Genomic DNA, 14,511 nt, shown 5'->3' with positions numbered 1-14,511 from the left:
AATTTGCGTCAGCGACTTCAGGGCACCTGCAACGGGTTTTTGGATATCTCATTTTAATTTTGCATCGCAGACTCCGGAGTTACTGTGGGAGGCTCTAGTAACGTAATAGAAATATAATCACAAAAAAAATGTACTCAGCTTGGACGTAATAGGTGAAAAAAAGTACAGAGCTTCAAGCAGCTTTTTTTGTCGATTACATTTTGGTATAGACCAACAAAGAAAAGAGACGACCAAGATGTCGTCTCGGTTCTTTGTTGCAACTCGCACCAGTTACGAAAATCTGGACGACCCGCGCATTTAGAATGTTCCAGGCAACAATATGAATGGAAATCAGGCTGGAAAGCATCACAAGTTTTCAGAGGCACTTATTTAGCCAGTCTGCCTGTGAACGTCGATTTCGTCGCTATTCGTGCCCTGGACTAGCACCGTATTCACAAAGTCACTAAACGCTTGTGCTTGATTGAGAGACACTGCATTCCGGTGCAGAACGTAGTTTTCCTCCTGCTCTGGAAAGTGACAATAAAGTTGAGGGATGTATTTTCGTCCACAAAGTTGTATTTAATTACAATTGTATTTGAAATACCCATGTTTTAGTATTTAAATACACACGTCAAATCTATTACCCAATTTGTAATTAAATACAAATGCAAAATACACAAAGTATTTGAAATACGTATTTCAAATACTTGTATTTTAAATACTGCCCATCCCTGCTACATCCGTAACAAAAAAACATTGCGTTTGATGGCCGAGTGATCTAAGACGTCGTGTTTTTGATTTGCCACCGTAGTATTAGTTGCACTGTAAAGCAAGCAACTACATGTTCCTTCCTGTCTAGCCTGCTTTATCTAAAAAAAAAAAAACATTCTTACTCGACAGACTCTTTTTTGACGAATGGCTCTTACAGGGGGTCTCCTCTGTCCTCGTCATCCTCATTGTAGTCGTCGTCGTCGTTGTCGTCGTCTTCCTCCTCCTCCTCCTCCTCTGAATCACTTGCGTGGGGGCTCATGGCGGGTGCCAGGGCCGGGTTAAGCGGAGGCACTGGAGTGGTGGTGGTGATGGTGGCATGGTTGCTCGTGCTGTGGCCGCTGCTGCCGGCAGTACTGCTGCTGCCAGGAGCCAGCTCCGAGCCTTCCGTCTGGACCCAGTGGCCGGTCACACCTTTCGCGTAAAAATTTACCTGCGTGCCTGAAGGAAGGAAAGGGGTTAGCATACTCGGTTCTTCCTTCTGCTTCTGACCACAACAAGCTTCTACGAAATTGTGTTCTGGCACAAGACTACAGTTCTCAGAACCTCGTAAACCCAAACTACCAACCTCCCGTTCATATTAAAATGAACATCAACTACAGCAGGGGTGGCCAAACTGACAGTGCGGAAGAGCCGCAAACGAAAATTGCTAAACTTCGGAGAGCCGCCGACAAGAGGGAGAGGCAGAACATTTCCTCAACAGCCAAGCAGAAGTGCACGCATGCTTTTGCAATTACAGTCCCTGACATGCTTTGCAGGATCCGAAATTATTTCAAGAATTATAAAGGAGAGTTCTTTGAGCACAGATCTGAGTGCAAAGTGATCCAACTGTATGCATGGTGTGAAACGGCTCCAAAACGGCAAGTATTTGTCAAGCAGACGAATACGGGCAGCTCTTTCCATGCTTACCAAACGACCTTTTTCCCAGCTTAGGGTCTGTTCTAGTCGATCTGTCTTTCGTGACAGGCGGCCTCGGAGTTGGCCCAGGCTCCACCTGAACTGCTGCGTCGCGTGTAGTCGGTCGGGCCACCTGAACCGCTGCGTCGCGTGCAGTCGGTGGGTCCACCTGAAGCGCTGCGTCGCTTGTCGATGCTCGGTGACGGCAGTGGCACCTGCCCTCACGAGGCATCTGCTCACGAGGAGTCTGGTCGGTCTGGTCAACGAAGCAGTCCATCTCCTCAACCGGATCATCGTCCTAGAAACCGAAAATTTTCGATAAGCCGCTGCTCTAAAGGTTTTTGACCGTCTGCCGCTCACTGTATCGTAACAGTGCACTCACCAGAGTTCGCTGACGTTTGGACGCTGGATCTTCGGCTGAGGAAAAGGGAGGCTTCCCGGTGAGGGGCAAACGAAGCGATGGAACCGTCTCGGGCTTCAGACGGACATCCTTCATGGTCTGCCCGGCGTCCCGAAGCACACTTCCTACGCGACGGTAGTCACGATCCCCGTCGTAGTGATCGGAACACACGCGGAGCTCAACCTGTCCGGGGTCCTTCCTCCCGATCCTCCGACACCACTCAGCTCGGCGAAGTTCATCACGCGGTAAAATGTGATAGCCGATGACTCTTCCCCGCTCCCGGAGCTGGCGGCTTCCTGGAGACCGGTTCGGACACAGCGGAACACCGCACCCGGTCGGCATTGTCGACGTTAGCAGCGGAAGATCGAACTAGAGACCGAAACAGAAAGTTTGCTCGTTCCTCACGCCATGAGCAAGTGAGCCACGCCACAGAGCAAAAATGGTTTTGTTGACATCTGACAGATGGCGCCACTAAAACGACGACTAATAATATTTCGTGAATGGTAGGATACTTTTGATACATTTGTTTATGTCAATACGACAAGATTTCTAAAAATAAGCCTTATGTTTAGCAGATAATAGCACAACTTGCCAATGTTTTACACGTTCCCCACTTGACGTCACGCGAGCGTCACGCCGGCCGCGCCCTGTGGTTCCGGCAACCACCGCAGTGCGGCTGCAGGCCGGTAAAAAAAACAGTTTTATAATGTCCAATTACTTAGTGAAATCGCAACATTTCCGAGGAAGGTTGGGTGTTTTTTGTCACTTAGGGCAAAGCACATAGGATAAAAATTACAAACTGCGATTTCTTTCAACGTTAATATTGTTGCACAGCCCCTTTAACGCCAAGAAACTCCTTTGTTGCGGTACAATTTCAAGGACAAAAGCGAGCATTTTCGTTCAATCTCCTTCGCAAAATTTGATGACATAGCTGAGCAGTCGGAGTACCGCCCAGTGAGGTTATTTGAATGCGGCAAATATATTGGGCCCGAGCATTGCATGAGCACTCTATTTGGGCTCATGATAATCATTAGATGGACAAGCATTCGGGTAGTGGCCCGTGTCCAGTTACGGCAATGACGACTAAAGCCGAACCATAACAATGCCCGGAACTAAGCGCGTGTCCTGTGCCTTGCCAACCACAGCGCTTGGCTATGATCAACATTGACGGCATATGATTGGCTCCAGATCACGTGGCCTCTTGTTCTGGCTGCAAGTTGAGGGAGTGAACGCTACTCACTTTTTAAATTTTTTTCTGCGACTTTTGTTGTGTATGGTAAAACACAAATACTTGTTTCATAGGTTATTAATGTCAGGGATCCGTTCCAAGCGATATGTGTGCCGAGTACAAAATTGTTGCATCCCGCTTTAATGCTGCTATTTCAGCTGGCAACATGTAGAGGGAGGTTTACTGACTGCTGCAAAGTGAAAAAAAGCTAGATTGATGACAAATGCTGCTTACCAAAGGCACAATGCAGAAAGGCAAATGCGTGCTGCGCTTCGTTGTTCGTACAAGCGCTAGCTATGAGCATCATTGCAACTCATTTCTTCGGCAAAAGTGGAAAATGCTAGTACTCGGCACACTAATAAGTAGTCCAGACTGGTCCAGACCCTGCGGTGGCACGAAACTGACGCAGCAGTAATGTTGCCAATGAAAGCTTCAGGCCAGTTACCTACAAAACTGCACACACAGCCGTTAAACAAACGATACTGCATGATTCGGGGTCGCTGTCTTATTGCTGAAAACAAATATAACCAAAAGTTAAGAAAATGAGTGGAGTTGCCCTCTAATCTGCTTGTCTCTGTCACCCGTCCGGATCTACAATGGTCATGAAAGACTTTATGCAAGGGGAGTGAAAAGTACCCAAATGTTACACAAATTTAGAATGTTGACAATGAATCTGTGATGAAAACCTGCATTCCTATAGGCTCAGCCTGCCGACGACACTCCCGAGAAGGCCTTCTTGCGGAAGGAGGTTACACCCTACTGCAACCTCCAGACAGCTAGCAAGAAAAGAATCAAATCGCTTCAGCAGCCTCAAGAAGAAGCTAGCCAAGATGCAGGATGTCATTGACGATCTCACCAAGAATCTTATTTAATATTTTTTTATTTAATTTACCTCAAAGCGCCCTTTCGGGCATTGTATGAGGGGGGAGTACAAGGTTTTCGACAAAAATATTGAAACGATACATATCGTACATATTTGCTATATAAACAAGAAACAATGCAATACACCCACTCGAAAGGAATACACTCTTACACAAACAGGAAACAACGTGCCAACCAGGCTACAAAAATAGAGAGAAAAGACCATCTTTGCATATGAAACAAAAAGGAAGACACCATCCCGCGATTCATTCCATGAAAAAGTGAAACACACGTTCACATGATGATTTGAATTCATTTTTATCTATGATATCTACAACGTGATGGGGCAAAGAGTTCCATTCTGCAATGGCAAGCTGTAATTGCGAGTTGCGAAACTGGTTAGTGCGACAATTTGATAAACGAATTTTGTGAGGGTGATCATGTCTGGGAAAGATGCGATGAGGGGAAGGTAATAAGAGTTCCTTAAGGCTAACCTTATAATAATAGATATTGTGAATGAAGGTAAGACGGGAGACTTTGCGCCTTACTTTTAATAAAGGTAAATTAGCCCTTTGTTTCAGTGCCGAAACGCTCGTGTAAGGTGAATAATCACTAAATATGAAGCGCGCGGCTTTGTTTTGAATTCTTTCAATTTGGTCAATCAGGTAGTCCTGGTGGGGAGACCATGTGATGCTGGCGTATTCGAGCTGCGATCTGACAAAGGACTTAAAAGCTAGCAAACGAGTTTCGGGAGGAGCTAAAAACAACTTCCGCCTGATGAATCCTAAAGAACGATTTGCTTTCCCAACTAAGTAGTTAATATGGTCATGCCAATTAAGACTATCAAATAAAAACACCCAGATACTTATATTTATTTGCCTTTTCCAGAGGGACACCGTTGATAGAGTAGCTGCAATTAATTGATGTTTTCTTTGTTGTCACGGTCATATATTTGGTTTTATCTTTGTTAATTCGCATTTGCCACTTGTCGCACCACGAAGCAATAGAGCTCAGATCGGTTTGAAGTGTCGAGGTGTCGTCTATATGTATCGCATCTTGACTGATGATTATGTTTTGATACTTGAGAGCCCCGGTAAAGCCAACAAGGACCTGCTAAGACGTCAAATTGCGAAGAAGACTGGGGCACCTCAGCCGGTCACATATTCACCAGAACTGCGGGCGTTTGCTCTAACGTTACATTTTTACTCGCCCAGGGCCTATAACTATGTAAGAGAAGTCTTCGACACATGCCTGCCATACCCAAGGACCATGACCAAGTGGTACGAGACCATCGATGGATCTGCGGGAATCTTTAAAGAAGCACGGGCTGCTCTGAAGATGGAAGTAACTCAGAATGCAACAACCGGGTACCCGACATTGTGTAGTCTGCTAGTGGATGAGATGGCGGTGAGACGCCACACCGAATGGGATAGGCGGAAGTTTCATGGCCCTGTTGACATGGGCGGGCAGGTTCATGATGATGCGTTGCCTGCTGCTAAAGATGCGTTTGCTGTAATGGATGTTGGTATTAACGGCCACTGGAAACGTCCCTTCGGCTACTTCCCTCTAGATGGCCTAGGGGGAGAGCAACTTGCTAACTTGGTGAAGCAAGCCCTCAGGTTAGTTCACGAGTGTAACGCCAAAGCCGTGTCACTTACGTGTGACGGGGAAGCTGCAAACATCACAATGCTGCGAAATCTGGGCTGCAGCTTTGACACTGAAAATCTGGAAACTGTCATTCCCCACCCGGAAACTCAAGAGCCTGTCTTTGTTTTCCTTGATCCCTGTCACATGTTAAAACTGTTGCGAAACTGTCGTTGTGACAAAAAATCTCTTGAAGATGAAGAGGGGGGCACCATCCAATGGAGACTCATCGAGAACCTCCTTGAGGTTCAGAAAAAAAAGGCCTACATCTGGCGAACAAACTAAAGGAATCGCATGTCCACTGGAAAAGTCAACCAATGAAGGTTTCGCTTGCAGCAAGTCTTCAGCAGATCCGTTGCGAGTGCGATAGAAGAGTGCCGAAATCTCAGGGTTCCGGTATTCTATGAAGCACAGCCAACAGTGCGTTTTCTGAGGAAGGTCAATGACGTGCTTGACATTCTAAACTCTAGACACTTAAACCAAAGGCTATGGAAAAAACCGATGTGTCAAGAGAACATCCGAGATATTCGTCTTATTCTAAACGACGCAACGAAGTATTTCTCTTCTCTAAAGGAATCAAGGACCGGAAGGCTCATGACCAGCACCAACCGGAAGGTGGGCTTCATTGGATTTCTCACCTGCATCAACAGCGTCCTCAAGCTTTACAAACACCTAGTTGAGGAAAAGTCACTACTGAAGTACCTACCAACCATAAAAGTTAGCCAAGACCACCTCGGACTTTTCTTCGGGGCCATCAGATCAAATGGGGGATGCGATGATAATCCAACTGCGAGACAGTTTGCTGCAGCCTTCAAGAAGTTCAATGTGGTAAACGAAGTGCGAGATGTCACGTCTGGAAACTGCCTGCCACTGGAGCACATTAAAATCCTTCATGTCAGCAGCGCAGTGGAGCAAGACTCCCTGGATATCATCAACTGGTCCACTGCTCGAAGGCTCCTTGTGGAGGAATCAGACGGCACCAGCATGGATAGAGTTGACGATATTCCTCTCGACCACCATTACTTGCCAGATCCAAGATTTGTGTCAGAATTATCTGAAAGGATTATTGCTTACATTGCTGGGTTCGTGGCTCGACACCTCCAAAAAAGGTTGCGCTGCGCAGACTGCATTGATGCACTCACGACTACAGCTCCCACAGATCCGATCTACTCACTTATACGACATAAAGCCTTGGGAGGGCTGCTCTACTCATTTGGGTGGATTTGTCGAGAAAGTGAAATAGCTCTCCGATCTACGCTGGCTCACTTGTCCCCATCGTCAAAGAATTTCTTCCCAAAGCTACTTAACAATGTTCTCAAATCATTCATTGGGAAGGACGTGTTCAGCGCCCTCACTGAACACATGCTTGACAACGACCCAATGGAAAGCCACGCATTTCATCATATGCGATGCACCGCCCAGAAGTACCTTGACATCAGGCTGCACAGCATAAGCCGAACTTCTACTCAAAGCCTCCACCCGCAGAAGAGCAGACAAAGATGTACAAAATTGACACAGTTCCAAGGCCAGTGAGTGCACATACTTGGGTTTGAACAATGAAGATGAGATAGGAGCAAACAGCAATAAAAGCAATGCAGAGAAAACTTGAGGTGACATTATATCCAAGTCTAAAGCATGTTTGTATCGATGGACATATCTGTGAAGAGAATGCAGCAAGAGAATTAAACTCCAGAGACTACATATTTTCACAGCGTGAACTATACGTTAGTCTGCTTGTGTGAAGTTAAGACTGATTATATATAGTGTGACACAAAATTTCACTTTTGTCCGCAAGAATATAGTGGATAAAACATCTCTGAACCTTGTGGCGTTCGACTTCCGTCGTCCGCCGCGGGAGATCGACCAGACGGCTCGTCCTTTTTACAAACTGAGGTTTATTACCATCGGCCAGTACGCTTGACGGCTGGGCGAACCGAACAGTCCTCCTGCTTGCTGCCGCACGCGCTTATATCTTGTCCGCTGAGCCGAGGAGCCGCCCCCCAGGGCGGTGGCGCGTCGTTGGCCGGATGGGCGCGGGGTGGCGGGCCGAGCGCCCACATCTCCCCCCCTTCAAAGGTCCATGTCTAGGATGGCGTCCTCCGGGGCCGCAGGGTCTCGCAAGAGGTCAGGCCGGGCCTGACGAAGCACGCGGAGGGCCTCTGCTACCTCCAACGGGCGGGCGTCAGCACGATGCGCAGCTTGGACAGCACGGTGGGCCCACTCGGCGGCGAGCCGAGACTGATGAAGGGCCCCGGCGAGGTGTGTGGCCCGGTGGATCTCTGGGACGCCGCAGAGGGGGCAGAGGAGCCGGCGTTCGGCATCACTGTAGATGGCGGGGGGTTCCACCGGGTGGCGGACTTCCAGGGTGTTCCCCCGGAACGGCTCAGGAACGGACTCTGGTGGGGCACCGCGTTCCGGGCGCGGCTGCTCGCGCCAACGCAGCCTGGAGGCGTTTGCCACGGGACGCTTTTCGACCAGGACCGTCCACGTGGCCACGCTGGCAGTGCGGGGGTAGTCACGACGGCCACGGGAAAAGCTCGGGTGGCGGGCCGAGAATCGGGTGCCATAACGGCGGTCGTAGGTGCGGGAGGATTCCATCTGGACAGACGGCATGACAAAAGAAAACACGAAGGGAGAAGATTACGGGTCTGATATAAGACTGAGTTCGGAGGTACTCGCGAAATCAGACAACCGTTTTGAAAAACAAAAGGCAGACCCGCGGGAAGGAGAGGTCGTCTCTCCCCCCCTCTCCGCGAAGAGGAGTACAGCCAGCGAAAAAGGATATGGTCATCCAGCGGATGTTAAATCATCGCCGTCGCAGGTTGTACCGCCTGGGTGGGGTTCCGTGATCCAAGGGCTGGCTGGGGGCTGGATTGTCCGGGACCTGCGGAAGAATTGCTGGCTCGCAGTAACGCTTGAGCTCAGACACGTGAATTGGCCCGTACTGCTGTGTACCATGCAGACGTGCTAGGCGGTAGCTCAACGGAGAGACTTCTTCCGTTACACGAAAGGGTCCATCCCAACGGTTGGCGAGGGATGCGGCGAAGCCTTTCGACGCGTCGCTGAGGGGATGTGTCCGACGAAGTACCAGGTCTCCAACCTGAAAGTGGACGTTGCGGCGGCCCTTGTCGTACTGGGCGGCCTGTTGAAGACGAGCGACGTCGAGGTTCTCTCGTGCTTCACGAACGGCCGACGAGAGTCGGTGATGGACGTCCTGGGCGAACTGCGCGTATGGGCGTCCATTCTGCGCAACATCTGTGTACAAAAATGAATTTTCTATTGGGAAGGTTAGCTCCTTACCAAAGTTGAGACGAGCAGGGGTGAAACCAGTGGATCGGTTGACCGTGGTGCGCGTTGCAAATGCCATCTCGTCGAGCTTGGCATCCCAGTCCTTGTGACGGGCTGTGTGGGAAATCAACATCATTTTGAGGTTGCGGTTGATCCTCTCCGTGATGTTGGCTTGCGGATGATACGGCGAAGTCAGCTTGTACCGTATTCCAAGCGCAGCGCAGGTGTCGACGAAAATCTTGCTTCGAAAGTAGGAAGCACCGTCCGTGATGAGCTCTGCAGGAAAGCCGAATCTGGTGAAAACGGACAGAAGGCAGTCCCAGATCCGCTGCGAAAGAAGTTTCCGTAATGGGAACAGTTCGACCCACTTAGTGAAGTGGTCAGTCACAACAAGTAGGTACTGATTTCCGCGAGGACTACGTGGAAACGGTCCCATGACATCACATGCAACAATCTGCCAAGGCGACTGGCTAACGACTGGCTGCATTAATCCTGGTGGTTGGCCTCCGCGAGGTTTCGCCTTTTGACACACTGGACAACTGCGAGCATACTTCAGTACATCCTGCCTGATTCCTGGCCAAGTCGTAACACGACATAACTTATCGTAAGTCTTACTGCCGCTGCTGTGACCCGCTAATGCTGAATCATGGAAGTACCTGATGAATGCCTTGCGCAGCTTCCGAGGTATCACGATACGGAAAGGCGATCCATCGGTGTCGTCGTCTGCCTGGGGGATGTAGCGGAGAAGAAGTCCGTCCTCGCTCAGCAGGTACGAGTCGTACTCGTCGTCGCTTCCGGTGCCGCTTGCTCTTCGTGCCGCAAGCCTCTCGCACACACGTCGACAAAGTCCATCTTCCTGCTGGGCTTTGCGGAGGTCTGCTCTGCTCACCAACGTCCCCCACCGTGACTCCGAAGTGCGGGCCACGATGTCGGTTAATCCCACCAACTTTGGTTCCGTCTCAGTGGGAGGGACCTGCAAAGGAGCCCGTGACAGTGCGTCTGCCACAATATTAGTTGCTCCTTTCTTATAGGCGATAGTGTAGTCGTACGCTTGCAGTGTCAGAGCCCATCGTGCAAGACGTCCGGCTGGATTCTGCAAATTCTTCAGCCAGGAGAGCGCTTGGTGATCCGTTTGTATCTGAAAGGAAGCGCCATCGAGATACATGTTAAACTTCTTGAGGGCGAAGATGATGGCGAGACATTCCTTTTCCGTCACGGAATAGTTTCGCTCGGCCGCTGTCAGCGTGCGGCTAGCGAAGGCGACTGGGCGAAGAACGTTGTCGTGTTCCTGAAGGAGGACTGCGCCCAGGCCGGAGTTGCTGGCATCTGTTTGGACGACAAATTGTCGGTTGAGATCCGGCAACTGCAAAGAGGCGACGTCGGTGATTGCTTTCGAAAGCTGAAGGAAAGCGAAGCGCTGATCCTCCCCCCACAGCCATTTTTCGCCTTTGCGCAAGAGCGAGGTCAGGGGGTTAGCAATCTCGGCGCAGCAAGGGATGAACTGGCGATGAAATCCAATTAATCCAAGAAACCGCTGCAAACTCTTGACGTCGTGTGGCTGCGGATATTCTGTTATTGCACGCAGCTTGTCTTCGTTGGGGCGAAGAACTCCATTGTCCACTACAAAACCAAGGAGGTTAATGTGTGGTGAAGCGAGCTGCACCTTGCCGGGGTGAATCGTCAGGCCGGCGTTGCGCAGGCGCTCGAGGACGATCCCAAGATGCTTCAGGTGTTCCTCGAAAGTCTGGGAAAAAATAACGACGTCATCCATGTACGCCATGGCGAAGTTATATTTTGTGTCGCCGAGAACGATATCCATTAAACGCTGGAAGCTAGCGGGAGAATTGGAAAGGCCAAAGGGGAGGCGAGTAAATTCAAACAATCCTCGGTGGCAAGTGAACGCAGTCTTTGGTACGTCCTCTGGATGAATCTCAATCTGCAAAAAACCTCGACTGCAGTCCAGAGTGGTGAACACTTTCGCGTTGCCAATCGCGTACATAACCGAGTCGATGGAAGGAAACGGGTACGAATCTCTCACCGTCACTGCGTTGAGGCGGCGATAATCCACGCAAAGTCGTACCGAGCCGTCTTTCTTCGGAGCCAAGACGACGGGAGAGGCCCACGGACTCTGGGACTCTCGCACTGCTTCGGTATCCAGCATCTCCTGTAGTGCTGCGTCTAGTAGGGCTCGCTTGTGGACGCTGAGGGGCCTAGGGTTGCACCTCAATGGTCGGGCGTCACCAGTCTCGATGCGGTGCAGCAACACGTCGGTCTTGCCCGGGGTTTCCGTAAACATCGACGCGAAGGGCTGCAGGATGCTCTCGAGTTGCTGCTTTTGCGAGCTGGTTGCTGGGCACGCGTTGAGGGAGTCTCGGATGCCGTCAGGAAGAACTGCAGCTGGCCGCGCTGTGTAGTGGGCCGGAAGGGTCGCGCCGGTGACGCAGTCTTCACGTTTGGTGAAGGGGGTCACGTGTGGCTGGTCGCCGAGCCGATATCCGCCGGCAGCGTAGTCGAGGGAAATTTTTTCGCCTGCAATGAAATCTCGGCCCAAGATAATCGGTACGGAGAGAGCTGGCAGATAAAGAAAACGCTGACGCCGCGTTTTTCCTTCGAAGGAAATCCTCAGCCTTACTGCGCCTGCTGCTTTTGTTGGCGCGCCTGACGCTAACTGCAAAAGCGTGCTCGAACAACGAAGCTTAACCTTCCTCGATTTGCAGAGTTCGAGAACTACGTCGCCGATAAGCGAAACTCCCGCGCCGGTATCAAGAAGCGCGGCAAAAGGCACGCCGAGTAAAGAAACTGTCATGCGTGGCTCGATACTATGGTGTGCAGGGCGAACTCGACATACAGAAGGAAGGAGTGCTGGCGACTCACATTTCCCGGGGCTGGTAGCGGCCCTTGGCGGCGAGATATCCGGGTTCAGCGCCGCGGGCCTCGTTGGTTTCCGTGGTTAGGCAGCTCTCGCTGCTCACGGGACCGCCGTTGTGGGCACTGGCTGCGGAAGTGGCCACGCTGTCCGCAGTGGTAGCAGGAGTCGTTCTGCCGCTGGGTTCCCACGCTGCCCCGTTCACTCCCACGTCGCCGGCTGCCTCTCGGCTCCGCCGGATCATTCCCACGATGCCAGTCGCCTCTCGGCTGCCGTTGGGGCCTTCCGGCCATCTGGAGATTTTGCAGGGGTTCGTGCAGCCGGCTTTCGCCGTCACGGAACTGCAGCCGGCCCCTTTCGGGGTTTCGCGGCACCCGCGGCGGGCTTCCACCCATGTGCGGGCCCTGGGGGAACCAGTCCCAGGCGCCTGGGGCTTCCCTCGGTCGGGAATTTAAGCTGTCGCTAACCCCGCCCGATGCGTAGGCATCGGGGTTCTCGTCGGAGGCGAAGGCGCCGTCCCTTTCAGGCGGGCGCCGAGTCGGAGGGGCACGGACGTGGACGCTGCGTTGCTGTGCGGGAGGAACCCATGCGCAGGAGGGTTCGAGGGCGTCTTCCGCTGGAGGCGGCGGCTTGTACTCGTCGCTGGCCAGGAGCAACTCCTGGACGCCGCGCGCCGCGCGTACCAGGTCTTCCACGTCGGTAAAGGTGCGTCCATGCAGATACACGTGGAAACGGGGGTGGCATTGGCGGATGATGCGTGCGACCCTCTCCGACTCAGGAGCAGCTTTCGCGGCTCTGTTGTACAGCTCTTGCATAGCCCGGATATACTCAACGAGGCTTTCTTCTGGGTGCTGAGTGCGACGCTCGAGCTCACGCTGGACCCTGACCGCGTACCCTGCTGGCAGGAATTCTTCGCGGAAGGCGGAGGTGAAGGCTGCGAGGGAAGGAAAAGCGGGTTGCTGCACCCACCAACGTCTCGCGCTCGCCTGTAGGGCCATGGGGAGGATCCTCTCGAGGACGTGGCGCTCCGAGGAGCCGGACGCCCGGGCGTAGACGTCCAGCTCTCCAAGGAAGTCGGCGACAGACTTCCGGTCGTCGAAACCCGTGTAGACGGGAATCGTGAGTCGTGGATGAAGCTCAGGCTCACGCGGTTGCTGGCCGCCGGTCCCGCCCGTGCCGGCTGCCAGGCGCTCTGTCACCAGCGTGAGGGTGGCGGACATCTGCTGCATCAGCGCCAGGACGTCCGCGGTGGACGGGCCGAGCTCCACGTCGCTTTCGCTGGAGTCGCCATCCGCGGGCTGGTCCGGGGGCTGCTTCTTGGGTGGCATGTTCAAGGAAAAAGAAAAAGAAACACGGCAAGAGAAAAAAAAAAGGACGCGAACGCGAAAAGGGGAAGAAAAAAACGTAGAGTAGAAGAATTCAAAACAAAAACCGCTCCGTCAGCGACGTGCGAACCGCGAACACTGTACTCGCCGGGCACAAAGAAGATAAGAAAATACAGGGAAAAGAAGAGACACTCGCGCGACAAATACAAAATAGGAAAACAGTACGAACCGTGTGGCCCGGACGATCCCCCGACGACGGACGAAGGAATCCCCGTTGGGCGCCAGGTGTGGCGTTCGACTTCCGTCGTCCGCCGCGGGAGATCGACCAGATGGCTCGTCCTTTTTACAAACTGAGGTTTATTACCATCGGCCAGTACGCTTGACGGCTGGGCGAACCGAACAGTCCTCCTGCTTGCTGCCGCACGCGCTTATATCTTGTCCGCTGAGCCGAGGAGCCGCCCCCAGGGCGGTGGCGCGTTGTTGGCCGGATGGGCGCGGGGTGGCGGGCCGAGCGCCCACAACCTCGAGTCAAGTTGAACTGGTTCAATTTGTCACGACATCACTAAAACTACCGAGTGGACGACCTGCATAGCGGTCGCAACAAAAATGAGCGATGAGAGCGCGGCTGTCTTTTGCAGACGGGTGCGAAAATCATCGCCGTAAAAATGCGTAAGTATTGGTCCAAACTGTCGGCTTTGACTACTGTAGTAATTAGCGGCCAGGAGATAAAAAGAATACTCTTTGCTGATGCACTGAGATGCACGGTACGTTACCCAAAGCACGCCAACAGGCAGTCGTCACAGCGTTGACGTTCCATGTTGAATACTATCAAGGTTCAAGGTGTTTATTGGCACAACTTAAACACATCCCGAGTGTCTGAGGCGGCGAAAAGGCACCAGCCCGTACAACCAAGTGCTGGCTGCCTCCTAGGCTGTGTCAACAGGTGAAATGATGAAGATGGATTTAGAAATGAAAGGAAGGGAGAAATGGTAGTGACACAAAGTTACTGAGCTCACAGGGCACGCGACGCAGCCCTGATAAAGTCGCGGAGTTCGTCTCCAGTCCCGCGCAGGGGCGGGCATGTGCGCTCTGTAAAGACAGGTACGAGCTCACCGCGGAGAGGAACAGTGAAGCTTCCTGTCGCCGGGTGCAGGTGCGGAGAGGGAAAGGACAGCCTGTCCGGCTAGAGATACGGGGGACCGATGCTAGGTAGAAGCCGGCCAGCGAGGGGCCAGCGGCAAGAGCAACAAGTCGG

At 52.1% G+C, this 14,511-nt stretch overlaps 2 protein-coding genes across 2 annotated transcripts; both read right to left on the bottom strand.

Annotated features, from left to right (window-relative positions):
- Positions 1-961: 961 nt before the first annotated feature.
- LOC115308964 lies at positions 962-2,386 on the bottom strand (the record flags this gene model as incomplete). Its single annotated transcript, XM_040223557.2, has 3 exons — positions 2,027-2,386; positions 1,657-1,942; positions 962-1,188 (listed from the first exon to the last, which is right to left on the bottom strand). Coding segments are annotated over exons 1-3 (873 nt in total), but the record flags the coding sequence as incomplete, so codon positions are not given.
- Positions 2,387-7,097: 4,711 nt separating this feature from the next.
- LOC121836198 lies at positions 7,098-11,246 on the bottom strand. Its single transcript, XM_042291043.1, has 4 exons — positions 11,104-11,246; positions 9,722-10,038; positions 8,216-8,375; positions 7,098-7,217 (listed from the first exon to the last, which is right to left on the bottom strand). Exons 1-4 carry the CDS (start codon positions 11,224-11,226, stop codon positions 7,098-7,100), a joined length of 720 nt encoding a protein of 239 aa, XP_042146977.1. The 5' UTR covers positions 11,227-11,246.
- Between the last annotated feature and the right edge of the window lie 3,265 nt (positions 11,247-14,511).

This window comes from Ixodes scapularis, unplaced genomic scaffold (assembly GCF_016920785.2).
Source record: "Ixodes scapularis isolate PalLabHiFi unplaced genomic scaffold, ASM1692078v2 PGA_scaffold1__304_contigs__length_218370807, whole genome shotgun sequence".
NCBI lineage: Eukaryota > Metazoa > Arthropoda > Arachnida > Ixodida > Ixodidae > Ixodes > Ixodes scapularis.
This window is presented reverse-complemented; position numbering and strand designations above follow the sequence as displayed.

Bases quoted from the DNA above. Each gene is read 5' to 3' on its own strand.
- LOC121836198 (XM_042291043.1), bottom strand. From the start codon at position 11,226: ATGCTGGATACCGAAGCAGTGCGAGAGTCCCAGAGTCCGTGGGCCTCT. The intron at 10,039-11,103 runs GTGAGAGATTCG...GCTCCTTTGCAG, and splicing joins GCCGCCTCAACGCAGTGACG to GTCCCTCCCACTGAGACGGA. The intron at 7,218-8,215 runs GTTGGCGCGAGC...TATGCTGTGCAG, and splicing joins GGCAAACGCCTCCAGGCTGC to CCTGATGTCAAGGTACTTCT.